Source organism: Euleptes europaea, chromosome 7 (assembly GCF_029931775.1).
Source record: "Euleptes europaea isolate rEulEur1 chromosome 7, rEulEur1.hap1, whole genome shotgun sequence".
NCBI classification, from domain to species: domain Eukaryota; kingdom Metazoa; phylum Chordata; class Lepidosauria; order Squamata; family Sphaerodactylidae; genus Euleptes; species Euleptes europaea.
The window spans coordinates 26852862-26880010 of record NC_079318.1 but is presented as its reverse complement, the minus strand read 5'-3'; the positions used below and the strand labels follow the sequence as shown (position 1 = coordinate 26880010).

The window sequence follows — 27149 nt, the reverse complement described above, 5'->3', positions numbered from 1 at the left end:
AATTTGGGGTTTTTCCTCTTAGGATTGTTCTGAACCCTTTTCCAGGGAGCTGAAATTATTAAAACATGGAAATTACTTAAGCAAAAAAAAAAAAAAATTCCACATGGCCATGATTCTGACCATGTCAGTGTGCATACAGGCCACTGTGTTTCACATCCTGAAGTAAAATCTGTGGCACCTTGTTCTCATAAGAGGGTGCATACAGGAATCAGGCTCTAAAGGCATGCAGTCTGATCAGAAGCAACAAACACTGAATGTAATGGGATTTGTTTTCCAAGCAAGGGATCTATGAATCTTTTGTGTTTCTGAGGTTAGCAATGCTGCCGCAGTATCTTGTGTTACCTGGCTAGAGAGCTTTCTGAAAGGGTAAAATGTGGGATTGGTAATTCATTCAGTAATGTAAAATGAGGGTTGTCAGCAGATGACAGGAGTCTAGTTCACTGTTGAGACTCAGGCTGCCCTCTCTGAGTTAATAAAACATTTTAAAGCTGTTGTACACAACAGACGAATTTCCCAGGTTCCTCTTCAGTTGTGTGCCTTGTAGCAGAGTGCTGCAGGAAGGCCAGCAGTCAGGTTCTACAGATGGCAGCCTTGAAGGCACGTAGGAAAGCCTTTGATCTCTCTCAACAGAGAAAATTGCATACGAAATGCAAACAGCAAGAGGCTGACGGAAATGTGACGCGGCTTTGGAAGCCCAGCTTGCTTTCAGAGGAAAAAAGAAGCAATGTTTATGTAAAACATGTTCCTTCTGTCTTTCAGTTGAAGGACTTTACTAAGCTGCTAATGAAATCAGTTACCTAATCAGGATAACCATAAAAATCAATCCAATATACAGTAAAAATGGGGCAGCAGGAGAATGAAGCAGGAGAGATGGAGGCATAAGACAAATTAATGATTAAAAATCAAGAGACTAAAAACCATCTTAAGCCAGTTCCTAAAAATCAAACTGCAAAAAAGGCTGGGTACTGTAGGGATAATTACTAAAGAAGAAACCAGTATCCAAAGACAAATTGCAAAGACAAACATACACCAATATATGTACATTACACCTACATGGTATAGAGACCAAAATATCAAATGGGCAGAAATAAAGGCTTGTAGTAAAGAAAGTAGTAAAGGCTTGGGTCTAGGATTGATGACGGGAAGATTTTCTGAAGATCTTCCTGTCATCTATCCGGGACCGAAGCCTTTACTACTTTCTTGGAGGGCTTTTTGCCCATTTGAACTTACCAAAGGCTTTTGCCTTATGAATTGTGTATATATATTGCTTGGTGACTTCTTGTATTGAAATTAAAACCAGGTTTTGATAATTTGGTCTCTATACCATGTAGGTGTAATGCACATATATTGGTGTATGTTTGTCTTAATTTGTCATATCACTTCTTGTAATATAGCGCTACTTGTTTGCAATTTGTCTTTGGGTACTGGTTTCTTCTTATTTAATAGTTCCTAAAAATCAGCAGAGTTGGTGCCAAAGAAGTGTCTCTGGGGAGAACATTTCACAGTTGGGGCACCACCGCAAGAGTCATGACTAACTGGGGAAGGGGGGTGGACCACGGAGAAGAACTTCATTGGAAGATTTTTTGCTAAGGTCTGAATTAATTAGATACTCAAATCCCAAGGGTTGACAAAGCCGGATTAAGAGGTGGGGGAGGGGTTTTGGAACTAGCATGCTTATGATTTATTATTTATGTTTAAGTAATATGAAATTTGTCTTAAAAGTTGAACATGATGGAAATGAGGGAATTCGTTCTGGTTAGTCAGAAGCGGACTTTTGGAAATGCACCTTATTGTAAAAGCATCAGTTAAAAATGCACCGTTTGTCTGAATGATTGTACACTTTTGAAATTTTTCAAATTAACTCTTAAACAGTGAAATGAATAGGACTGCTATGAAACCAGGTGGTTGAAGACTGTATCCACATTCTCCTGTTTTCATCGCCTAAGATTGTGGATGTCGTCATGTTTTGTCTGATTTTTGTTTTTGTCATTTTGCTGAATAGCTTTCAAAAAAGGGACCAAAGCAACTAAATCAGAATCCTTGGTACGCGCATCCAATGAAAAACTGATTCAGCTTTTGTCGGAGAACTTAACTTCAGAAGATCCTTCCTCAGTGTTACAGATGGTATGTGTTCAGTTTATAATATCATTTTCATGCAAGATTGTACTTTAAATTGCTTAATTAGGAGACTCTTGATAACAGATCTTATAATAGCATAAAATGCATAAAATTGCAGTTTTTGACATAAAATATAAGCGCACTAAATTAATGCATATTTTAGTTGTTGTAATATATTTAGTAGGAGCTCCGTGGCACAGAGTGGTAAGCTGCAGTACTGCAGTCCAAGCTCTGCTCACAGCCTGAGTTCGATCCCGGCAGAAGTCAGTTTCAGGTATCCGGCTCAAGGTTGACTCAGCCTTCCATCCTTCCGAGATCGGTCAAATGAGTACCCAGCTTGCTAGGGGTAAAGAGAAAGACATCTGGGGAAGGCACTGGCAAACCACCCCGTAAACAAAGTCTGCCTAGTAAACATCGGGATGTGACGACATCCCATGGGTCAGGAATGACCTGGTGCTTGCACAGAGGACCTCTACATTTTAATATTTTTAGTATGTACTTAAATTCTAGCCTCGCTTTTGGCTTCCGTTCCCAAGGCAGCCAATAATATAAATCCATATATTAAAACATAAAGAACAGTAAATCAATAAAACCTGCATTGATATAAATAGCAGAAAAACAATGGGAGAGCCTGTTGTTCTTTACAAGCTTGGAAGAATAAAAGTGTCTTCAGGGTGTCTAGTCAAAGTAGGTACCAACCAACTATCCTGGGGGGAAAGGGCAATATTCTGTAATTGGGGGACTGCTACCAAGAAGGCCCTGTTCGCAATCACTGTTCACCTGACCTCAGAAAGCAGAGCAGGGCTTCGCTTCTGAAGTGAAAGCAGGTTCATATGAGAGTGGGTGATCCTTGCAAATCTAAAACTGGAATGCTTTATTTTCATTGAAGGTGGAGGGTCTCCTCAGTATCGCCGAAAAGGATTCCCACACACCAAAGCAGAAGATAACCGCTCACATCATTAGCTCTGCCCTTGTCCGGTCCTGCTGCAGCAGCTCGCAAGTGGAGGAGTGCCGCTTGCCACTGGCGTTGAAAGTCTTTCATCTTTTGAACGGAAAAGTGAGGAAACTTGAAGGCCAATGTGACGTAGAGGTAAGACCTCTGATTTTGTAATGTGGGAAGAGAAGGGACAGACATTACCAGCTGTCTCGTGCATAGCAATATGTTTGGGTCGGACTTATCTGTACAGCCGCTGGTTTAGTCCCGGGGCCATTTAACCTTTCCAGTGCAGTATCATTAAGCTTTCTTACAGCCTTACTGGGGGGGCGGGGCAGTGTTCTTGCTTGAGGCTGTGTTCAACAACCAGTTTATGGGAAGACCTCCTGAGACACGATTCCTCTTGGGTGGACAGGTCCTAAAACTTCGCAGGGCCTTGCCAGGGGCCAGGATGAAATTGTAGGCCAGGGGTAAGGGTACGGTCAGTTGCTAAAGGGCGACACATGCTTGCGATGCAAGTGCAGGGAGAGACTCATGCAGCGGAGCTGGAAGGCCCAAAGAGCCAGGAAACAAAGTCGAATGACGTTACGGTAGGACAAAGAGCCGAGCCTGTGAGCGGCACACCCATGATGCTTTGTACTGGGATAGGTGGGGCAAGGCCAAGCTGTTTCAACCCTAGTAGGCCTCTGGCTTTCAACAGAGCTCCAAGTTACCTAGTTCCCCAAACCTGCAGTGTTATATCCTGAGGAGAATTAACGCCTGTTTTATTTTAAATAACATTCACATGAAGTGGGGGGGGGGGCTTTTAACATTAAATACAGATGTTGGTCATTTATGCAGGGTCGCTTTAACCTCCTTTATTCCCCGTTTCAGCCAGGATCACAGTAACCCAGGTTGGGGAAAACTGTATGCGTTGGCTGGAATGATCAGGGACGAAACTGTGTGCTAGTGGAGGCATGAATCCAGAAAAGCAGTCTCCCAAGTTCAAATCACGTCCCACCCCTTTAAATGCTGCTCTGTAATTGGCTTACCTCGTGAGAAAAGATTTCCTTTTCCCCAAACCCAATTGCCGCATAAAAAAGCATTTTAAGAACAAAAAATGGAGCAATCTGAAAGAAGGGGGGGAGAAATCCAAGCCTCGTTTTTAAAAAAGCCTTTCTTTTGCTCAGAAAGAGCTCTAAGGTAGCAGGAAGCACTTGAATCCCTGCCTCTTTACACACTGCTTTGTGATTGGCTGTGAGATAAGCCAATCTTCTGTGCTTCCCCGGTTTGGCTATTTGCATGCTGCCTTGAAGAGGGGTGTGGAAAAGGGTGGGGCAAAGCTCCACCCAAGAAAGGTGTACACTCGCTCCATGACTCCGAAATGAGCCAGGATCCACGGTTTGACTCGGGCCAGAAGAGGAATGGGAAAAGCTGGGTTCATTTTGCGTTGAAACAGGGTTGAGCCGACAAGGAATGAGGTAACGTGCAGACAGAAAAATTTGATCCTGGCTGAAACGGAATAAAGGAGGGTTAAGCGACCATGCATAAATGACAGTTGTTTGTGAACATGGTCCTGTATTGCTTTTGAATCAACAAGTGGAGGCGAAGGAAGAGTTTGTTACGTGTGAATTCTTGTGTTTCATTCTCAGGCATTTCTCGGTACATTCTCCATTGAAACGACCTCTGAGAGTGAAATGCTTTTGGAGACATTAACTGCATACATTGAAAAGCTGAACTCTGGAAAAGACACGGATGTGGAACACACTGTCCTGCTCATCATTTTGCTGCGAGTCTTTATTGAAGGCCTGCAGCCTCCAGATTCCTTTGTGAAAGGCAAGTTTTCAAAGCTTTAATTGCAACAGAGAAACTGCCTTTATTCATCTTGCATTCTCTTGGTAGTATATATTGTTCTTTTCTGAACAGTGTAATATTATTTCCCCTGTGGGAAAATTCTATAGAAATAGTAAGAAATTTTAAGTACCTCGGGGTCATGTTTATGCACAGTCTTTCTTGGGACTTGCATGTCCATATGTTAATGCAAAAGTTAAATTCCTCATTTATCTTCCTTAAAAAATTCTACTTTTGCAAAGGAGGGAAATTTGTACTAGCCCTTATGATCCTATATAGAGCAATCATATATTCGATTGTTAGTTATGCAGCTCCAGTTCGGTACACAGGCTATATAGGACATCTCGATAGTCTTCAAGTTAAATTTTTTAGAAGCTTGCTTGGTATTCCGCAGTGTATCTCCTCCTCCACTATACGGTTAGAAGTGGGGCTCCCGAACTTATCATCTAATATATATCAATCTGTCATTAAATTTCGGTACTCCCTCTTTGAGCCATCAACAGCTCCTGGCATGTCGGAAGAAGTCAGCATTCGTGGATTTGTGGTGTGCCGAAGGTCTTGTTTGTTGGTTTGGTGCAGCCCCTGATGGCTGTTTCTTGCATTTCTGTGCATCCCCACAGATGAGGTATGGTGGAATCCTGAAACTCTAAGTGACAAGAGCAAAGACTACCTACACCTGCTGTTAGGGCTCTTTGATGTTCTAGTCCTCAGAGCCAGTGAAGGAATCTATGCCAATCATTTTCGCACCATGACAAGACTTCTGTTTGAGGTATTCTTTTCTTTTCTGAAGGGAAGGTTAAATATACGTAAATCTGCACATGATCCTAAAAGAACTGAGCATAATTTTACTTCAGGCACTTTAAAAGTGTTCATTTATTGCAGTTCCACAGTGCATTAGTGTCCTGTGTATTCAAAGCCAAGGCAAGATAAGGTGATGTATGCATTCAGCACCATTCTCTCTCTCTTTAATTTAAAGGTACACTTGAAAGAGCCAGAGGATCAGTTCAGATTTCTTTCGGTCTTATGGACTTACAATTATAATCTATCCAACCAACTCAACTTTGGGATGGATGCTGTGCTACAGACTCGGGCTTTATATATAGGGTGTGTGATACTTACATCGCAAACGGCACAAAGGAAAAGGCTGCTGGCATCGGCAACTTCTCCAGGTACTGTCTATTTATCTTTGTGATGTTGTGCAAGAACGGTTCCGACCTTTGTGGAGTCAGTGGAAGGACTGTAGGGTTTTGACTGCCTTTCTGGCAAAGAGATCCTATTAATGTTAACGTTTTCATGTTGTATTACTTATCGTCAGCTTTTCTCACTGAGATTCAAGGCAGTTTACGTAATGTAGGTCAGTACAATCAATAGGTTGACAGACATCTAATAAACAATGTAATAGGACTCACGCTGCAGAAATGCGAAACAATCCATAAGTATTAAACATGAGGTGTCAAACAATGCAAGACATGGTGTTACATAAGCAGAAATAGAAGGAAGTGAAAGCAAGATAAAAACATACAGCAACAGATAATACATATTAGTAGTATAGTCCACAGTCCTGTTCCCTTCATTGAAATGTTTTCCTGAATCATTCTGTTATCATGTAGCCCTAGTCCTTTATAAAAATGTCAGTTTGGTTTTACATAGTTTGTGAGGGGCCAAAAGTGTGGGAGCTTTCCTGACCTCCTCAAGTAGGCCATTACGCTTGTAAGAGAAGGACTGATTTTGGCATGTGTTCTACTCTGTAATTATGCACTGCATGAAAGAAGGGTGGTAATTTTAATGCCAGAAAACAGTTCTGTGGCTACTGTATCAAAAATACCACATTGACAACAGTCCAGAAAAACCGGCCTTAACCTTCACATCACTTCCTTTGCAGGCTTAACTCACACTCACTTAAAAATAAAAGTCTTAATGGCTTTTACGACAGCTGAACAGTGAAGTTGCCTACTTAAAAGCTATGGGGAGCTGATTCCCTCAGGCAGGTGCCACTACTGAAAAGCCCCTGGAGTGGCTCAATCCACTGTGTTCAGCAGGGTTTGAAGCCTTCCTCCCATTTCAGTGGCTCCTGAGGCTGGGGGAAGGCTTCCATCTCTGTTGAGCTAAGTGGCTGGATCCACCCCGTTTCTCATTTGGCAGCAAGAGGAGCTCTCACATGTTGAGCTGAGGAGAAGTGCATGGGCCCTGCAATGGTGCTTCAAGAAACCCACTGACTGGCAAATCCTGCACAAAAAGGTAGCATCCCCAGCAGTCCCGTCTTCACAGAAAGACAGGAGGTGCAGTTTCTGAAATACAACAGTAATTGCTTTATCTTAATCTGCAAGATGTACGGGATTCAGATTGGAAGAGCAAATATTTTACTTTTAAAGGCTTATAAGTTATAATATGTAACAGTGCGCTTCAAAAAAAAAAGAATAAAAGTTGTTTCTCCCTTCTTGTTGTCTTCCAGTAATTATATCGCTGCTGATTAATTTGGCAAGTCCTGTGAGCGAAGTCCGAAGAGCTGCTCTTAGCTGCCTTCATTGCATTAGTGGAATAAAGGAATCAGCATTTCATCCCATTCTGCATTATTTAGTGCAGAAAGCAGAAGAGATCATATCTGACCAAACTTATGTGATCCAGGTAATCCTTGGGAAACAGTTTTGTCCTGCCCGATATGAATCTCAATACCTGTCCTCCATCTACTAGGAGGCAGATTCTTTGAAGAATGACTTGGCCAGGACAATGCTCCTCCCATTTCCTTTATAGAGCCAGCCTTTCCCCTGCCTTTGTTGGAACAGATTATAGGTTCAAGGACTTGGCCTGATTCTTGGCATTGGCTTTCCTTTACAAGCCAGTCTGAAGAACATTCCTTTATTCGGGAATGCTGGTGCCAACCTCTTAAACCGTTTCCCTGCAGTGTGGCTGTGGTATGCATGCTGATATTGTAGCCTCTTGAGTAGGGACCAGTTTACCTGTTTTTCCCCCCACCCAAAGGATTCTGTTCCTTCTGCTGGAGGGCTAGGTGAATGTGAGTTGAATTTTCCTTGTGGTTGCAGCATTCGCATGCATGCAGTTGTGCATATCAAAGCACCCATGGGGAAGCCACTCCTTTGTGACTCAGTGTGTGTAAGGCAAGTCTGGACAGCAAGCACCATATATTGTTTAGATGTAGTTATGTATATTTACAGTTCTGGTTTTTAACAGTTTAAAATTATATTGTATTTTATTTATATTGTGATTATTGTTTATTTGTTTTAGATAAAAGTAAATACAAAAGATACAAAACCAGATAAAATGGGTAGAACAGATAAAACAGAACTGAGATAGTTAATTTGTGGAACTCCCTGCTCCAGGATATGGTGATGGCTGCCAACTTGCAAGGCTTTAAGAGGGGAGTAGACATGTTCATGGAGGAAAGGGCTCTTCATGGCTACTAGTCAAAATGGATACTAGTCATGATGCATACCTATTCTCTCCAGGATCAAAGGAGCATGCCTATTATATTAGGTGCCTTGGAACACAGACAGGATAATGCTGCTGCAGTTGTCTTGTTTGTGGGCTTCCTAGAGGCACCTGCTTGGCCACTGTGTGAACAGACTACTGGACTTGATGGACCTTGGTCTGATCCAGCATGGCCTTTCTTATGAGATTACTAATACTCATAAAAATATTTAGCAACTTCAGAACCAGAACACATTTACACAGAATAGAATAAACATGCGTAATATAATATGCAATAGAAAACAAGTCATTCCTTCAGACTAGTTACAAAATTCAAGAATAACTTAGCTAAAAGTCAAATATATCGTATAAAAAATGGTAAACCTATAAGTGGGATATATAAGCTGCTATAATTATTTTGATGTTATCTATAATTATATTGATTCATCTCTGTATGCCATTAGTTTTTGCAAGCTCTAAGTCGTTACTTTGTTTCAATAGATTATATTTTTCTACTGTATATTCAAGATTTGCGTAATTATTTATAATATCCAGGCAATATACATACAAAATATAACCAGTCCCTCAAACCGGATTTTGAGAACAGTACAAGTAATAAGGTTTCCATTTCTGTGATTCTGTGAGCCACCCTGAGACCTGCTATGCAGGAGGAGGGCGGGACAGAAGTGTAAATAATAAATAAAGTTTGGTATTTTTAGATCTGGGGGAGCATATGACAACAGAAAAGGGTATTATTGATATACCATATATACCCATGTATAAGCCGACCCGCGTATAAGCCGAGGTGTCTAATTTCTCCCCAAAAATGGGGAAAAATTAGGCACCCGCGTATAAGCCGAGGGTCGGCTTATAACTCCTCCCCCCCCCCCCGGCAGGCTTACCTTACCGGCTCCTGGCGGCGAAAAGCGGCGCGGGCCCGGTGGGAGCGGCTTTCCTGCAGCCACAGGAGGCCGCCCCAGGCCGCTACGGGCGGCGGAAAGCGGCACGGGCCCGGCAGCCTCCCAGGCAGGCCCCGCTGGCCGCTCCCAGGCCGCGGGAAGGCGAGCGGGGGCGGCGGCGGGCGGGGGCGGGGCGGCGGCGAGGCCTGCCTGGGAGCAGGCAGGCCCCGCTGGCCGCGGGAAGGCGAGCAGGGCAGCAGGGGCGGCGGCTGCGGGGGGGCAGCGGGGGTGGCGGTGAGGCCTGCCTGCTCCCAGGCAGGCCCCGCTGACCGCTCCCAGGCCGCGGGAAGGTAAGCGGGGCGGCGGCGGGCAGGCGGCGGGCGGCGGCGGGGGCGGCGGCGAGGCCTGCCTGGGAGCAGGCAGGCCCCGCTGGCCGCTCACAGGCCGCAAAAAAGCGAGCGGGCCGGCGGCGACGGCACTGGTAAGTTTTCCCTCCTCCCCCCTCCCCTACCCTACCGTATTGACCCGCGTATAAGCCGAGTTGGCTTTTTTCAGCCCTTTTTTTGGGCTGAAAAACTCGGCTTATACGCGAGTATATACGGTAATGCCAGATATAAATATCCTGGTAAGGGCAGGAGGACTCTCAGTCCTCCGAGAGTAAGATCGGCTGGCTGTGTTTGTAAAAGTCCTCTTACTGCATCTTTCGTTTGATAGTATACACAAGTTCAGAGTCTGTAAAACGCTTTTTTTGTAACTTCAGCCAAAAATGAAGAAAATTGTATTAAACAAAAGTCAATATGGTGAATAGCTCCTCAGTGGTGTTTCCTTTTTCTTGATGCCAGGGTCTAAGTGGTTTGTTTGGGGAATTGCATACCCAACATAAACACAAGACGCAGCAGCAGAAGCTGTCAGAAGCAGTGGAAGCATTACTGGAATGTGTACAAGGCATCAGATGTCCATCATACGTTGCAAGAAATGTGATGAGAATTCTTGAAGATGTCAATGGCGAGGTAAGTGATGTGCATTAAGTCAAAGTGTATGAGAACATATGCTGGGCCCTCCAACATTTCCTTTTTTTTTTTTTTTTATGCTATTCTAAAACTTGATGGTGCTTTTGGTTCCATGGGACAAAACAATCTATTAGGATTTGCAGTTTTCAGATTAATGTGCTTTGTCTGGATTCTAATGTAAAAACGGAGGGAAAATTTCAGATGAGGCCTGTCCTGTGCAGCTGCTATGTACTGTTTCAAAATGTTGCATGGACATCTGTAAGTTGTAACAGTGTTCTCTGTGTGTGTGTATGTGCGGAAAAAATTCTGAATTATACATCAGAAGGCACCAACCTTTGAATTGTGTATTGCTTAATTTTTTTTTACGGTTTGTCAAACCTGAGACAGGCCTCCCTCAGACAAATTTATTTATTTCATTATACCCCACCTTTTTTCCCAGTGGGGCCCCAAAGCAGCTTACATAATTGTCCTCTCTTCTGTTTTACCTTCACAACAAAGTAAGTTAGGAGGAGAGTATATAACAGGCCCAGGTTCACCCAGCAGGTTTCCTTGGCAGAGTGGGGATTCAAATCTTTGTCTCCCGGATCCTAATCCGTCACTCTAAACATTACACAAATATTGGTTCTTGTAGGTTATCCGGGCTGTGTAACCGTGGTCTTGGAATTTTCTTTCCTGACGTTTCGCCAGCAACTGTGGCAGGCATCTTCAGAGTAGTAACACTGAAGGACAGTGTCTCTCAGTGTCAAGGGTGTAGGAAGAGTAATATATAGTCAGAAAGGGGTTGGGTTTGAGCTGAGTACTGTCCTGCAAAAGTAATGTGCTAATCATTGTCCTGTAAGTATCAAGATAATGTGCTAATGAGGGTATGGTATGTTAATATGGAACCATTGTATCCTGAAGTGATCTGTTAATGTGTGTAATCCAAAACTAATCTGCATGGCTATTGTTGAATGTTGTCTTTGTTAGTCTGGAGGTTTTTTAGAACAGGAAGCCAAGCCTTATTCATTGTTAAACTCTCCTCTTTTCTGTTAAAGTTGTGCTGATGTTTATGAATTTCAATCCAGACTAACAAAGACAACATTCAACAATAGCCATGCAGATTAGTTTTGGATTACACACATTAACAGATCACTTCAGGATACAATGGTTCCATATTAACATACCATACCCTCATTAGCACATTATCTTGATACTTACAGGACAATGATTAGCACATTACTTTTGCAGGACAGTACTCAGCTCAAACCCAACCCCTTTCTGACTATATATTACTCTTCCTACACCCTTGACACTGAGAGACACTGTCCTTCAGTGTTACTACTCTGAAGATGCCTGCCACAGTTGCTGGCGAAACGTCAGGAAAGAAAATTCCAAGACCACGGTTACACAGCCCGGATAACCTACAAGAACCAATGAACTCTGACCGTGAAAGCCTTCGACAATATTACACAAATAGTTCAGGACTCTCTAGTTCTTGGTTCTTTTGTGTCTTACTGGGTCAACCAAATTATTCCCTCACCAAATAAAGATCTGCAAAAATCGGTCAGCTCACATTGTTATTGCGCACACGTTTAAAAAAAAAAAAATCCCCACAATGCTTTAATTAAGAACATGATGGCACTCCATAGCTTTCTTCTGTCGTTTTTCATACAAGTCTGTTATACCCACCTGTAACTTATCTTCAGTTATCTCCGTTTCATTTAGCTCTGAAAAGGTTTTCCAAGAGGAAGTCACATGACACATTTATAAGTTTTCGGGGCCTATATTTCTTTTCAGAATTTGGAATTTCTGACAAAGCCTAGGGAAGGTGAGCTGTGGGGAAGTAGGAACCAGTTGGCAGTGGCAAGGGACCAGTGGAAAGTTGTGATTCCACATTTTCTATTTGTGGATTGAATTTATACAGCGTTGGTGAAACATGCCTCGTTAATATAGCATACTTTGGAATGCTGTCATGTATTATTTGTCATGTATTATTATTTGTCATGTATTATTTGTATTATTGTAATCCTCAATGGGTGTGTAAATTGCAGTGGTTAATATAGTATTAAATTGTCGGAATTTCTGTGATTGTTGGTCGTTGACTGAATTGGGGGGGGGAAGAGGGATGCACAGTGTAAACTTACTGTTTCAGACATTTCCTTGCATTCTTTTAAAATATTCCTTGGTTTTGAAAACAATTTGCTTCTACCTTCAGCTGGTGCTTTCCCACTTGCTGCCTGCACTAGATCGTCTCCTGGAAAAAGCTCTTAGCAGACCAGATGGGTTGCTAAAAGACGAGGCTCTCCTTCTGCATTTTATTCTCGGGAAGTATAATGAGCACTCAGCTGCACTTTTATGCACAAATCAACAGTGTCTAGATTTGTTCATCAGATGTCTACACGTCTCCCAGGAAATCTACAAAGGGCTTCCTGCTTTCCAGACTAGAGCACTTGGGCAGGTAAGAAAGATTGAAGTTTTGACTATACTACTTGGCAATGGAAATTACCATAAGAGTCTTTAAAAATGGGAAGGCCTGTCTTCCCTTTAAGCACAGAAGTATCCCTGGTAATGGTTTCTACCCCCCATTTTCTCTGCCTCCAATTTCCCATTGTTCTCTCACAGCAAATAAACAATACAAAACTCAAGGTTGGAGCCAAGGGTTCCATTCCACTAATGGCAGAGACTTCGACGGGTGCAAGAGGCCTTCCTCTGGTGGAAGAGGCGTGTTATCATCATCTTAATGGCAGTCTGACAACCCCAGTGCATATACACTGCAGCCCAAAAGGGGATACACAATAGAGGAAGACTGTAGCCTTCATGCCGTGCTTGCCCAAGAGCATCTGGCTGACCATTGTTGGCAAAGAGGTGTTGGACTCAGTGCACCTTTGGGATCCAGCAGGGCTTCTTATGGAGGGGCAGGTAGCTGGAAGTTCAGAATTCTATATGGGGAGGGGCTGTGGCTCAATGGTAGAGCTTCTGCTTGGTACGCAGAAGGTCCCAGGTTCAATCCCCGGCATCTCCAGTTAAAGAGAATAGGCAAGTAGGTGATGAGAAAGACCTCAGCCTGAGACCCTGGAGAGCCACTGCCGGTCTGAGTAGACAGTACTGACTTTAATGGACCAAGGGTCTGATTCAGTATAAGGCAGCTTCATGTGTTCATGTATGCTAGATATAACTATATTGGCACATTCATTTAAAGAAAGAACTCCCTATGTCTTGAAAAGTGCTGGATCCATTCTCCATCCATTGTTAATAAAGCCCATGGTGGATTTGTCCCCCTTCTGCCTTGAACAGCCTGTTTGGTGCAAAAGTTGTTCATTAACTGGAATTGGCCATGCTTTTTCAGTACCACTAAATTAAGGGGCACGATACCTTTGTTTGGGTGCTGTTAAGAATGAGATTGTCCAGCATTCCACCACAAATTCTAAATGCTGTGGAGATTCTGAATCCAAAGAGCAGAAGAAGAGTTGGTTTTTATGTGCCAACTTTCTCTACCACTTAAGGGAGAATCAAACCGGCTTACAATCACCTTCCCTTCCCCTCCCCACAACAGACACCCTGTGAGGTAGGTGGGGCTGAGAGTGTGACTAGCCCAAGGTCACCCAGCTGGCTTCATGTGTAGGAGTGGGGAAACGAATGCAGTTCACCAGATTTACCTCCACCGCTTATGTGGAGGAATGGGGAATCAAACCCAGTTCTCCAGATCAGAGTCCACCGCTCCAAACCACCGCTCTTAACCACTACACCACGCTGGCTCCCAGTAGATTTTCTTAAGCATTGATTCAAATTTCTATTGTGACCGTTCCTGAAGGTCAAACAACATAATGTGTTTCTAAAAAATGCAAAATTTTAAGAGAGAGAACATAATTGCTCCCTTCAAGCCTATCTTCAGGTTACCAAAGACCTGAATGTTGTAATGTTAGACACGACTGTGGTTTTATAGGTCCAAAGCAGCTCTGTCGATTACACTTCAGGAAGCCTGCGGAGATCTCGGTTCATACGTGTAATTTGTTCCCAGCATCCTGCCCCACCTAAAAGTGAACTCATGCTCTCTCCATTAGATGTGATCTGTGAGGACCACTTCACATGTTATCAGAAGGTACATTATAATGTTTAGCACCCAAGAACCTTGTTGGATCAAACCGATGGTTCTTCAGGTCCAGTTTCGAACAGTGGCCAGCCACGTTCCATGGAAGATCCACAGGGACACAGTGGCAGTTGGCCACTGGTATAATACCTCTGAGCACGGTGGTCCCATTTAGCTGTCATGGCTAATGGCAAGTGAAAGAATTCTCCTCCATACATTTGTGTAACCTTTTTTTAATGTTCCGGTGTAGCCACTTGTGAGTATTTCACCAACTATGTATGTGTTTTGCGATCCCATGCTATAACAGTTTTATGATTGAGCTAAGGTGGTATTAAGAGCCCCGTGGCGCAGTGTTAAGCTTCAGTACTGCAGTCAAAAGCTCTGCTCACGACCTGAGTTCGATCCCGACAGAAGTCAGTTCAGGTAGCCGGCTCAAGGTTGACTCAGCCTTCCATCCTTCCGAGGTCGGTGAAATGAGTACCCAGCTTGCTGGGGGAAAAGGGAAGGTGACTGGGGAAGGCACTGGCAAACCACCCCGCAAACAAAGTCTGCCTTGGAAACGTCGGGATGTGACATCACCCCATGGGTCAGGAATGACCCGGTGCTTGCACAGGGGATCTTTACCTTTTTAAGGTGGTATTAGGAGCCCCATGGCACAGAGTGGTAAGCTGCAGTACTGCAGCCCAAGCTGTGCTCACAACCTGAGTTCAATCCCAATGGAAGTTGGTTTCAGGTAGCCGGCTCAAGGTTGACTCAGCCTTCCATCCTTCCGAGGTTGGCAAAATGAGTACCCAGCCTGCTGGGGGTAAAGGGAAGATGACTGGGGAAGGCACTGGCAAACCACCTCATAAACAAAGTTTGCCTAGTAGACGTCGAGATGTGACATCACCCCATGGGTCAGGAATGACCCGGTGCTTGCACAGGGGACCTTTATTTATTTAAGTCGGTATTGGCAAGTATTTCTCAGCTTCAGTTGTGTGAAGTAGGAATAATAATGTTTTTTCCTTTCACAATGTAAGGGTAATGCTCACTAAATATTTCCAATGAACAGTAAAATATCCAGTGATGCACTTATTTCTAGATCACGAAACCGTTCTTTGCTGCTGTGCCAGATGGGAAGGTTCAGCAAAAGATACTGGGAGTCATGTTTGATTTACTGCTCACCTGCAAAAATCCACTTTGTGCACAGACCGTTAGCAGCATTTTTAAAGGGGTAAGAATACCTTCATCTTTCAGGATAATCTTTCAGGAAAATATGTTCCCTCTTGATGTGTAGAACTTGATTCTGTCATTGTTATAGGATGCCAGTTTTTACAGATAATTTCAGTTGAGTACCATGATGAGAGTTTTACCAGATATGCTGGTAACACATATGCTGAAATAGAGAAAGAAAAGCATTACAGCAGTATGATAGAAAACCGATCATGTGCTTGCACACCTGTGACCGTGTGGTTCAGCATATATTAAGTTGCACTGAGAAGGGGAGCTTTAAGCATTGCTCATAGATGTGTTAGATTTCCAGAAATTTAGGGGGAGGGATTTTTCCCCTGTTTTTTTTTCCGGAAAAAAATGATATTTTGGGGGGAAATGAAATCCATGCAATACTTTCTGTTCTATCAAACCTAACTTAATTTTACTGCTTTGTATATTTTTATTTTACTCAATTTGTACCCCACCCTTTTCCAACCTAAGTTGGGCTCAGGTCACCTTCCAACTTCATTTATGATATAGTGTCACTAAAACATTAATTTAAAACATAATTAAAACAACATAAGGTTAAAAAGGCCGTCAATTCATACCTGCTAATAAATATTTTCCGAAAGGAATGTTTGTTAACATACAATGCATGATTTATAATTTAGCATATCAAAACCTAAAAGACTACATTTCTCAAAATTCTAGAATTTAAAGGCATAGGGCATAAATCACAACTAGTAACCTACACATTTATTAACTATTCTCTGTCAGGGCAGAACAGAAATGCATCTTGGATTTAAAAGCTGTGTATTACAGCATGCCCACTTTATCTTTAAAAGTATTTCACTAATTCTAAAATGAAATATATTTCATACGATTTTTTTCCCTGGATAACTCAAAAGCTAAGCAGGGTTGGCCCTGCTTAGTACTTGGATGGGAAACCACCAAGGAAGTCCAGGGTCACTACGCAGAGGCAGGTAATGTCAAACCACCTCTGAATGTCTCTTTCCTTGAAATCCTACAGGGTTGCCATAAGTCAGATGTGACCTGATGGCAAAAAAAACCCTCTTCAAAATTTCCATTTTTTTTCAAAAAGAAGAAAAGATTGGTGACATACATGGGTACTAGTGTGTTATGCAATATTGGCCTCAGCCGTGATCTTGAAGGACCTGGAGATAGGTAAACAACTCAGTCATAAGTTGCATGGCAAAGTGTAATCAGATGACTTTATTTGTGCGGTGCACCTTTAGAATAAATGTTATTTATATACTGTCTAGATTTCAATTGATGCTGAGCAGGTTAGCCTGGAACTGGAACCTCTGCCAAAAGTGAAGAATGTGGCTACTGTTCACCAAACTAGAAGGCAAAAAATGCAGCAGCAGAGGTAAAGTAGATGGGAAAAACAAATGCCATGTGCGCTTGTTATGTGTAATCGTGAATTACCCCAGTGGATGTTGAGCCCAGGCTGATGGAGCTTTTGAGATGGTGCTAATGCAGATTTTTAAGCTGGTTACAGAACAATCCTGTACAGTAAGGTAAAAGTAAAGGTTCCCTGTGTGAGCACTGGGTCATTCCTGACCCATGGGGTGACGTCACATCCCGATGTTTACTAGGCAGACTTTGTTTACGGGGTGGTTTGCCAGTGCCTTCCCCAGTCATCTTCCCTTGGGTACTCATTTTACTGACCTCGGAAGGATGGAAGGCTGAGTCAACCTTGAGCCGGCTACCTGAAACCAACTTCCGTTGGGATTGAATTTAAGTCGTGAGCAGAGCTTGGACTGCAGTACTGCAGTTTACCACTCTGTGCCACGGGGCTCCTTGCCTGTACAGTGCAATCTGTTAGTCCACACTCTGGGGCCTCATTTAGAATTAGATATATGATAACTTTGCATTAAATTGCACTGTTGTGCACGTAATCTATATCTTGCCTATAAATCTGGGTCCTTTATCACCTTAGTATCAGATAGTAAGACAACACAGACCCAGTAATCTAACTGGAAGGAATTGTACTGATTTATTAAGGTACAATATTATTATGTAATAACTACATAACTGCCTGTCCAAGGATCATCTCCAGCTGAACCCAGAAAGAAGAGAGTGAAAGTCAGAGAGAGACCTGCTCTGAATTGTGGATAGCTTTAGACTCCAACAGGGTGGTGTTCAGATGCAACAGGTGGAGACAACAGTCTTCCACACTGAAGTTACCCTGTTTTACCTGATGACTTCTCTATGCAAATGTATTGGGACACGTGTGTGTTCAGCTTGTATACAGAAAATGTAATGGGGCTCATTGGAAAAGATGTGGGAGAAAAGGCTTTTCCCCTCTACATGTGTGAGTATGTACAGGCATGATTTTTTTGTCCAAAAAAAAGAGCAGCACAAAGATGTTACAGGCTGCAGAATCCTGTTTATACCCACAGCTTGTTTTATTAGAGGGGCAAATAGGAAGGAGTAGGTATGTTTACTTTCACAGACCTTGTAATGTGCCAGTAGCAGTAGAGCTACAGCTTTGTACTTGGGGGTGGGGAGCATCAGGATCCTTTCTTCGAAAAATATTGGATTAAATGTTTGTAAACGTCTTAGTCCCTCCTATTTTCATCCTTCAGAAAAATGCAAGATCAAGAGTGCGTACCAGAAGAGAGCAGCGTCAACTGGCAGAGAGTCACACTTATCCTGGAGTTGCTGCAACACAAGAAAAAGCTCAGACAGCCTCAGGCCTTGATCCCTGTCCTTTTCAGCTTGCTAACCAGGTAATGGCTGTTCTTTGGAGAACAACTGTCGGGATCATCCTTTACTGTGTGTGTGTGTGTGTGTGTTAAGTGCCGTCAAGTTGCTTCCGACTCATGGCAACCCTATGAATCAATGTCCTCCAAAACGTCCTATCTTTAACAGCGTTGCTCAGGTCTTGCAAAAGGAGGGCTGTGGCTTCCTTTATTGAGTCCATCCATCTCTTGTTGCATCATCCTCTTTTCCTGCTGCCTTCAACTTTTCCTAGCGTGATGGTCTTTTCCAGTGATCGATCTTTAGCGGAAGCCCATAACGGGGCCATTCCAGCCCTTACGCATGGAGACCTCATGGCACAGGTACAGCCCTGGACCAGTTCAGACCACAGCACATTAAAGAGAAGGGTATTCCCTTCTCTCCCCCTACAAGTCCCACTGGGCCAGGTACACCAAAAGGGCCCTGTGAGAGATGCCCTCTCCCCTATACGCCCCTGCTATAGAATGGGGACAAGCAGACTGTGAGCCTGGCCAGCTGAACCTGTGGATCTGGCTGCTCGCCTGTTGGAAGAGAAGGCCTCCACGCTACCTGGCAGCCAGTTGCACAGCAATAATGATTGTCATGTGGTCAGGTGTATAGCGGAGTGGCAGTCAGGTTATACGCTCTTGTCCCTGGAGCTTTTTTGTGCGCACAGAGGCGTTGTCCCCCATGCATGCAAACAGTTGACTGGATGGGGTGATGGCTGCCTACGTGGAAGGCTTTAAGAGAGGAGTGGACATGTTCATGGAGGAGAGGGCTATTCATGGCAACTAGTAAACATAGATAGTAATGATGCATGCCTATTCTCTCCAGGATCAGAGGAACATGCCTATTATATTAGGTGCTGTGGACACAGGCAGGCTGCTGCTGCAATCGTCTTGTTTGTGAGCTTCCTAGAGGCACCTGGTTGGGCACTGTGTGAGCAGACTGCTGGATTTGATGGGCCTAGGTCTGATCCCTCATGGCTGTTCTTATTGATCATTTTTATAGTGGTTCCTCCAGAGAACATGTTGTGTCTACATTGCAGAAAACACTGAATTCTTAAACACTTCATTGGTGACAAATAAGGGGAATGTCAGTTCTTTTAACCATTTGCCCTCTTGTTCTTCTCTAAGATGGAACACAACATTTTATATTAGAAAGAACAATTTGCATTCTATTTGTTTTGGAAAGTTTCTTTTGGCCTTGGATTTTTGGATTTCCAAAGAATTGGAATGTTTTCAAGAAGGCCTCCCCCTTGTTTGAATTATAGGGTATCACTTTGCTACAGTTTATTTTGTTATTGTACATTTGTGACATATATATTATTAGATATGCATCCTGCTGTTCAGCCATAAGGTTCTCAAAGCGCTTCACTGCAGCTTAATCCTCCCTCCGCCATTTTGTAACCAACTAAAGAAAACCTACAACACTGTCTGTAAAATCCTTCTTCCCATCCAGAATTGCATCTCCCTAGAGAGATGTGCCAAAAGCACAGATGAGTCAGGCGCTGCTCAAGTAAAATTCCGTTGATGGTATATTTAAGTTTATGATAACATAGTATTATTTTGCCCCAAGTTATTATCTAACTTGTCTTCTGGATGTCCAGGTGCCTGGAACCCTCTTCGGAACAGGAAAACCTGGAATACATAAAGCAGCTAATACTCGGCTGTCTATTAAACATTTGCCAGAAGCTTTCCCCAGATGGCAGCAGGATAGGAGCAGGTGAGACAAACGAAATCTTCTTGTTTTGGATCAGTTATACGAGTGGCTTTTGTGGCCATGATTGCCTTTTGAATGAATGCGTCAGGTGATGAGCCAGTTAAGAAATGAAAAATGGGCATTTTTCTGCACCATCTTAAGCAGAACTACACCATTCTCAGCCTCCTGACTTAAGCAGGGGGTAACTCTGCTTAGGATGGCACTATTGTTGCAACTGCATCCATGCACCAAGGCTTGATCTTAATAGAAAATTTAAACCTTGATCATTCTTAGATGTCGTCTTTCCTTTTTCAGGTATTCTCGATGAAGAAAAATTCAACGTGGAGCTGATAGTTCAGTGCATCAGGGTTTCAGAGATGCCTCAGACTCACCACCATGCTTTGCTCTTGCTGGGCGCTGCTGCTGGAATGTTTCCGGTGAGTACACACCGTTTGTGTTGCTGTTCTTACCAAGAGGGGAAAGGTATTAAGTTGAAATATTAAATGATATGCTGAATCTGAAACCACACTTTAGAAGTGGTGGTAGATATTTGTTTTCTGTGTCTGTTATGACCTTTGGGGCCATAAAAGCATTTGATCATCAGGGGACCTTTGGCCTGCTGGCTCCTTCCTGTGTTTGGAACAGCCTCAGCTTGTCAGACCACTTCCCTCTCTTCTTCCAAGTCCCTTCTGAAAACCGACTCGGTCATCAGAGCCTTCCTGGAACTGCCATAACTTCACCATACCTCACTATTCTCTTCCCTGGTCTTTAGTACTTCTCTCTCAGTTGAGCTATTATGTTTGTTTCTGGGCACTTCTATGTTTTGAATAGCACCTTTGTCATGGATGCTTCTGGTTAAAGGTTTGAGGATGGAGAAATGGCTGGTATAACTTCCTGCTATGGCTTGTTAGATGGAGGACTCTGTTGTCCAATGCCATGGAACCACAGGCAAATCCCTACCCTCCCAGCAACAAAAAGCATGAGATGTCTTTATTAGACAACCCCTGCCTACACAGCAGCAGCAAAATTGGAAAGGCATTGAAATAAAACAAATGTTTGATAAAGAGATAGATGAACAGAGGCTGAGCTGCTGCTGTCCTTGCCTAATTAGGTTAATGTGATGTTTGCTCTGCTTGCCAATTATGGGAGAGAAAAGGTGCCCAGTACCTGTATGGGGATCCACTGATTTAATTTCTGTAGGACTGCTTGATTGGCAAAACGAAGTGCCTTGTAGGAGTATGTATTTCAGGAAGAAAACATTAATCTTTTTTGGGGATGGGGATTCGTTTCTCTCGTTCAGGGCAAAGTGCTACACAATATCATGCCCATTTTTACATTCATGGGAGCAAATGTCATGCGTCTGGATGATGCCTACAGTTTCCAAGTGATCAGTAAGACTGTGAAGATGGTCATTCCTGCTCTCATACAGGTAAGACATTTTAAATCGAGGTTTAGGTCTACATCTAAACAGAATTGGCCTTGTTTCTCTTGTCTTCTATTAAACGTTCAGCATTCCTTACTAATGTTACATTGCTTTTAATGGATCTAGAATTCAGTTTTATCTTTTGGCCTCTCAGTCAGACTGATTAGTAAGAAGTAAAAGGTGGATTTTTTTCCATTTTCTATAAAATGTATAAAGGAACTTGGCTGAATTTGTATTAGTGGCAAGGTACAGGCTCAGCAGTAGAATACGGGCCTTCTATGCAGAATGTCTCGGTTTCAATCTGCAACATCATTCTGCAGGGAATAGGTGGCAGGAGAGACCTGCAACCCTGAGGAGTTGTTGTCAATCGAATAGGCAGTATTTGGTAGACCATGGTGATTGAAAGAAGATTAATCGCTTTCCTTTATCCCTTAGAAGCTCCTTGATCCATTGATTTTGAGCAGTGTAATTTTAAATCTAATGTTTGAGGGACATAAGGACTGAAATTAGTTGCCACTGACAATGTCACCTTGGGATCCCTGTCACTTAATAAAAAAGACACAGAGGCATTAGATTTATATATTAAAAGGGGAGAGATATAACGTGATCTAAGTTACTCATAAAAGCGGCATTCCAAGAGGGCAAGAGCTAATGAATCAATAGAACCAGAAGAGCAAGGACAGGTCCTTTCTGGGTATGGTATGTTCAAAATTCTGCGTTGCTTAACCATAGAGGGGTTAGCTTTCAGTCTAGCTAAATAGAAGGCTCTAGAAAGACGAGGAGTTGTCAAATAATAAGTATAAGTGGGCAAATCACGTAGTGGTGGTATTCCGAAAAACTAAGATGAACAAACGCGGCGAGCACAAAAAGTAGTGTTGTTGTAATCAAGCTCTTTAATGCAGCAAGCACGGGAAGAGAAGATTAATGGTAATGAATTCAAAACAACCTGCAGGGTAAGGGAGAAGAGGAACTGTTAGCAGTTATGATAAAATTGATAAAATAGTATGGGAGGGTGCAGGAAAACTGTGCAGTAGTGTTTGTGGTGGAACGTCTGAACAAATCACTAAATCCTTGTGTCAACAGAACTGGCTATTTAGTCTAAATAGCAAAAATTGGGCTGGGGAAATTTCGGTTTCTCCATCATGTTTTAGAAAACAGCCTGATAAATTTTTGAATGGCCTTTTATGCATAGGTTGGATCTCCCTAGTTGGACCTGGCTTCATTGCACATTAATGTAACCTGATTTGGGGGAAACTGTATGCATTGGCTTGAATGATCAGGGATGAAACTGTGTGCTAATCGAACCATGAACACAGAAAAGCACTCTCCCAAGCTCAAATCAAGTCCCACCCCTTTGAATGCTGCTCTGTAATTGGCTTACCGTGAGAGATGATTTCCTTCCCCCCAAACCCAACTACCACGTAAAAAAGCATTTTAAGGACAAAAAACAAAAAAAGGAGCAATCTGAAAGAAGGGGGGGAGAAATCCAAGCCTCATTTTTAAAAAGCCTTTCTTTTGCTCAGAAAGAGCTCTGAGGTAGCAGGAAGCACTTTAATCCCCGCCTCTTTACACACTGCTTCGTGATTGGCTTTGAGATAAGCCAATCTTCTGTGTTTCCTCCTAATGCATTATGCATGCTCTGTGTCTCCGGAATGAGCCAGGGTGAACGGTTTAATTTGGGCCAGAAGAGGAATGGGAAAAGCCAGGTTCGTTTTGCATTGAAACAGCATTGAGCTTCCAAGGAATGAGATATAGTGCATAGTGAAAAATTTGATCCTGGCTGAAACAGGGATTAAATTAGGTTAAAGCAACCATGCATAAATGACCAATGGCTTCGTATGAAACAACTCCTCTTCCAGTAGTTTTTGTATGTACTTACTAACTGTTGGCCTGTTTGCTTGATAGGCTGAGGAGGACGGCGGCTCCCTGGAAATGATGGGAAACGTGGAAGGGGTGGCTGTTAAAATAATTCGTGTGTTTGTGGATGCTTTGCCACACGTGCCTGAGCATCGACGCCTCCCAATCCTAGAGCAGCTGATCAGCACTTTGGGAGGAGAGCGATTCCTCTGGAGTCTTCTGGTGCTGCTATTTGAACAGCATGTGACAAAATCGGTGGCGTCCGTAGCCAATGGAGAGAAGGTAAGAGCAGTATCCTGTAGTGTATTCTTTCTTTAAAAGGACATTTCAACTAATTTCTCTTTTGAAATGATGATGAAGAAGAAGAGTTGGTTTTTATATGCCGACTTTCTCTACCACTTAAGGAAGACTCATACCAGCTTACAATCACCTTCCCTTCCCCTCAACAGACACCCTGTGAGGCGGGTGGGGCTGAGAGAGAGTGACTAGCCCAAGGTCACCCAGCTGGCTTCATATGTAGGAGTGGGGAAACAAATCCGGTTCACCAGATTAGCCTCCGCCGCTCATGTGGAGGAGTGGGGAATCAAACCCGGTTCTCCAGGTCAGACTCCACCGCTCCAAACCACCGCTCTTAACCACTACACCATGCTGATGCGCTTTTCCCTCCTCTTGTTACAAACACAGGATGCTCTGTTGGAGGCCGATACTGAATTCTGGATTTCTGTGTGCTGTGAGTTCAGTGTAAAAGAACAGCTGCAGACTCTAATGAAAATACTGCACTATTTAACAAGGTTGCCAGAGAACAAAGAAGGTAAAAAAATATTTATATGCCTTGACTATGACTTGGTGTCTGCAATATGAATTAATTGTACAGAAACATTTGCATTTAAACCAGCTGTATCCCATTACAACTACAACTACATCCCATTACAATTACACCCTGTGAGGTAGGTGGGGCTGAGAGAGCTCTAACAGAGCTGTAACTTGCCCAAGGTCACCCACCTGGCTTCGTGTGTAGGAGTGGGGAAACAAATCCAGTTCACCAGATTAGCCTCTGCTTCTCACGTGGAGGAGTGGGGAATCAAACCCGGTTCTCCAGATCAGACTCCACTGCTCTTAACCACAACACCACGCTGGCTCTCAAAAGTTAAGTGATTCTCCTAGTTAAGTGATTCACAATTGCAGACTTAGGCTGTGCTCAGACATTGTGACACACCTGTGTTTTCCCATAACGTGCATGAACATGGCTTGTTGCCACGCATGGTCCCTCATTTCTCCACTTGTGTATGAAGACACTGGCTTTGTAAACCTTGAATCGCACTCCAGTTTGCCTGAACTTGCAAATGTCCCCCACATTTGCAAGTTCAGGCAAACTGGAGTGTGATTCAAGGCTTACAAAGCCAGTGTAATTGGAGTTTTTGTTTCTTCCCCACAAATCAGGATTCTAAACTGAAGTTAAACTGTGGTTTAGAATCCTGGTTTGTGGGGAGATCACAAACTTGCACTCAAATATCATGAAAAACTGTAGTTTGAAGGTGTCTGAAAATAGGAGGCCCTCAATTGAACTCTTTTTAGCAACCCACAGTATCCGTAAAACTCTCCTCAACACATTTTAAACGAATCCACTAATTTTCACTCCTCCTTCATCTAAATCTAATCCAACTTTCCTTATGATATGATACAATATGATAAATTTCATATATTACCCTTATAAATTCCTCAAAGAAGGGGAAAAGAATGTTTATGTGTATTTCAGCTTGTTTTTTAATTGTTTTAATGATATGTATTTTGAGGTTGGATTTAATGGTTTAAAATGTGATTTGATTGTGTATTTTTTAATTCATTAGCCACTTTGGCGGCCCTTGTGAGGCTAGGAAGGTGGGATATAAATTTTGATAAATAAAACAAACGAACAAAAAATATGTATGCTTACTGAACACCCCTTCACACTAGATAAAACTTGTCCATTTTATTTATGTAGTTTTTTTCGTACTTCAGAAAATGATTTTTGGGGTTGTTTTAGCAGATGATCCACAACAAAAGAAATCAAGATTACGCAGCACAAAATCACAGAGCCAAGAAACTGAGCTCTTTAATGTGGAATCTCACTCTGGTAAACAGCTGAGGCATTTCAAATTCCTGTCAGTCTCTTTCATGGCACAGCTTCTGGCTTCACATAGTTTTGTGAAAAAGGTGAGGCAGTTTAATCTTTCTAAGGACGTGATATGGTTTCCTTTCTTCCCTAGCTGGAGCTTTGTAATTAATTAACTTTGTTTTCAGTGGAAGTGTGTGACTTGCAGTAATATTTTCCTGTTGTCCGCCATCTCGGATTCTGTGCTGGCTGGAAGGGTATCTGGTGTTGTAAACCTTGAATCAAACTGTGGGTAAAGAGTTATTAGAGTAGATTGTTATTTGCTATGAACATCAAGAGACAATTTTAACTAGATTTCTGAGGTCAGGGATCCAAATAAAGCATGTAGAATTAATCTTTTTTTCTTGTTGCTTACTTTAGAAGAAGCCTGAAGTACAATTTATACAATCAGTTGGGCACTTATCTGGGCAAGCCTTTCTTACCACACGTGTAAGCCTTGCTTGCATGTAGTGATAGCATGCCAGTAAGTTGTGGCAAATACCTTTTAACGTGATAGTGCACAGGTAGAATGCTTACGTGTTTAAGTTTCTTACCTGTGGCTCATGTCACACATATATCGGGGCTAAGATTGGAACAGAATATTTGGCGACAAACATAAACGTCTCGGTCCTGTGGTGGCTCCGAACATGCAAAGTGTGAGGGCAAAGGACATTTGCCATACAAGCGTGTCTTTGTTAGCAAGACTGCGCTGGAAAATCAGTGAGAGGAACATGAGCTTCGGACACAAGTACATGGCTAAAAGACAATCCCCATCCATAGCTTCGGAGTGTGAGCCAAACAAGGCACTAATGAGAGTAGAAACTAAGCTTCTGTACACAAGAAGAGCAGGCAGTACACTGTTGTGCAGAGTTCGGTTTTATTTTGTAATCATGAATTCTAAAATAGTTTTTGTTCCTTTTTTATCGTTAATGGAGATTGTCTTTATTCTGAAAGCTGCCAGATTCTGTAGCATGAAGTTGGATTCCATGACAAATTGGAGGCCTGCAGATATGTTGATCTGCGGTGTACATTATAAAAGACTCGTAGCTAATTTGGAACCTGATGAATAATAGTCTAATTGGGATGTAAATATGAAACATTAGGTGTTATCGAAGGGAGTGGTGGTTTGTCCGTATTGCTTGGAGTGATTCTGTTGGCCATTAAGTCTGCCGTTTTCATACAATTGTTTTTTTCCCCCCCAATAAGGTAGTGGAATGTGAACATGCCGAAGAGTTACAGGAGTTTGAGCAGAGGTACATTTTTTCCTGTTTCTTAATGCAGAAGGAGGCAACCGCAAATTAAATTTTGCTTGATACCATTGGCATTACTCTAACCCAGTGGTTCCCAAAGTGGGCAGTACCACCCCTTGGGGGGGTGGGATTACCTAGGGGGGCATTAAGAGGTAGGAGGGCAGCAGGGGGGCGCTAGAGGTGGGCCCCTTCAACTGTGTTGTTCACTGATTTACAATAGATCGAGCTATGGCACCATGCTGGCAAATTTGGTGGAAACTATCAGAATTTTTTTCTAGACTTTGAAGAGCTGGTACCACTGGATCAAGTTCATCAGTTTTGTTGAATAAATTTCAACTAAAAAGTTTTAATTTGATTTAGAATAGATGTGCAATTATCTGTTACTGTTTTGTAATTTTATTGTTATTAACTTCTTTAGTGAGTCATGCAAACCCCTATTTTGAATAATGCTTTTTATAGGATAGGGTAGGGAGCGCTGGGGTTGAGTTTGTGGAACCAAGGGGGTGGAACCCAGGCCCCCGCCCAAACATAAACAGTGTAGCACCAATAGATAATAAATTAACAATGT

The 27149-nt window shown here is 42.7% G+C and overlaps 1 protein-coding gene across 1 annotated transcript in view; it reads left to right on the top strand.

Annotated features, from left to right (window-relative positions):
• The window catches only part of HEATR1 (HEAT repeat containing 1), a 54503-nt gene that overhangs the window by 13910 nt on the left and 13444 nt on the right, over positions 1-27149 (top strand). Inside the window, exons 15-32 of the mRNA XM_056853259.1 lie at positions 2003-2124; positions 3008-3208; positions 4684-4867; positions 5503-5651; positions 5859-6051; positions 7335-7507; positions 10050-10217; positions 12412-12654; positions 15365-15496; positions 16758-16864; positions 18087-18230; positions 19829-19944; positions 20236-20357; positions 21221-21349; positions 23249-23482; positions 23885-24011; positions 25227-25393; positions 26538-26584. Of these exons, the coding sequence (XP_056709237.1) occupies positions 2003-2124; positions 3008-3208; positions 4684-4867; positions 5503-5651; positions 5859-6051; positions 7335-7507; positions 10050-10217; positions 12412-12654; positions 15365-15496; positions 16758-16864; positions 18087-18230; positions 19829-19944; positions 20236-20357; positions 21221-21349; positions 23249-23482; positions 23885-24011; positions 25227-25393; positions 26538-26584 (2758 nt within the window). The remainder of the gene's footprint in view (positions 1-2002; positions 2125-3007; positions 3209-4683; positions 4868-5502; positions 5652-5858; positions 6052-7334; positions 7508-10049; positions 10218-12411; positions 12655-15364; positions 15497-16757; positions 16865-18086; positions 18231-19828; positions 19945-20235; positions 20358-21220; positions 21350-23248; positions 23483-23884; positions 24012-25226; positions 25394-26537; positions 26585-27149) is intronic.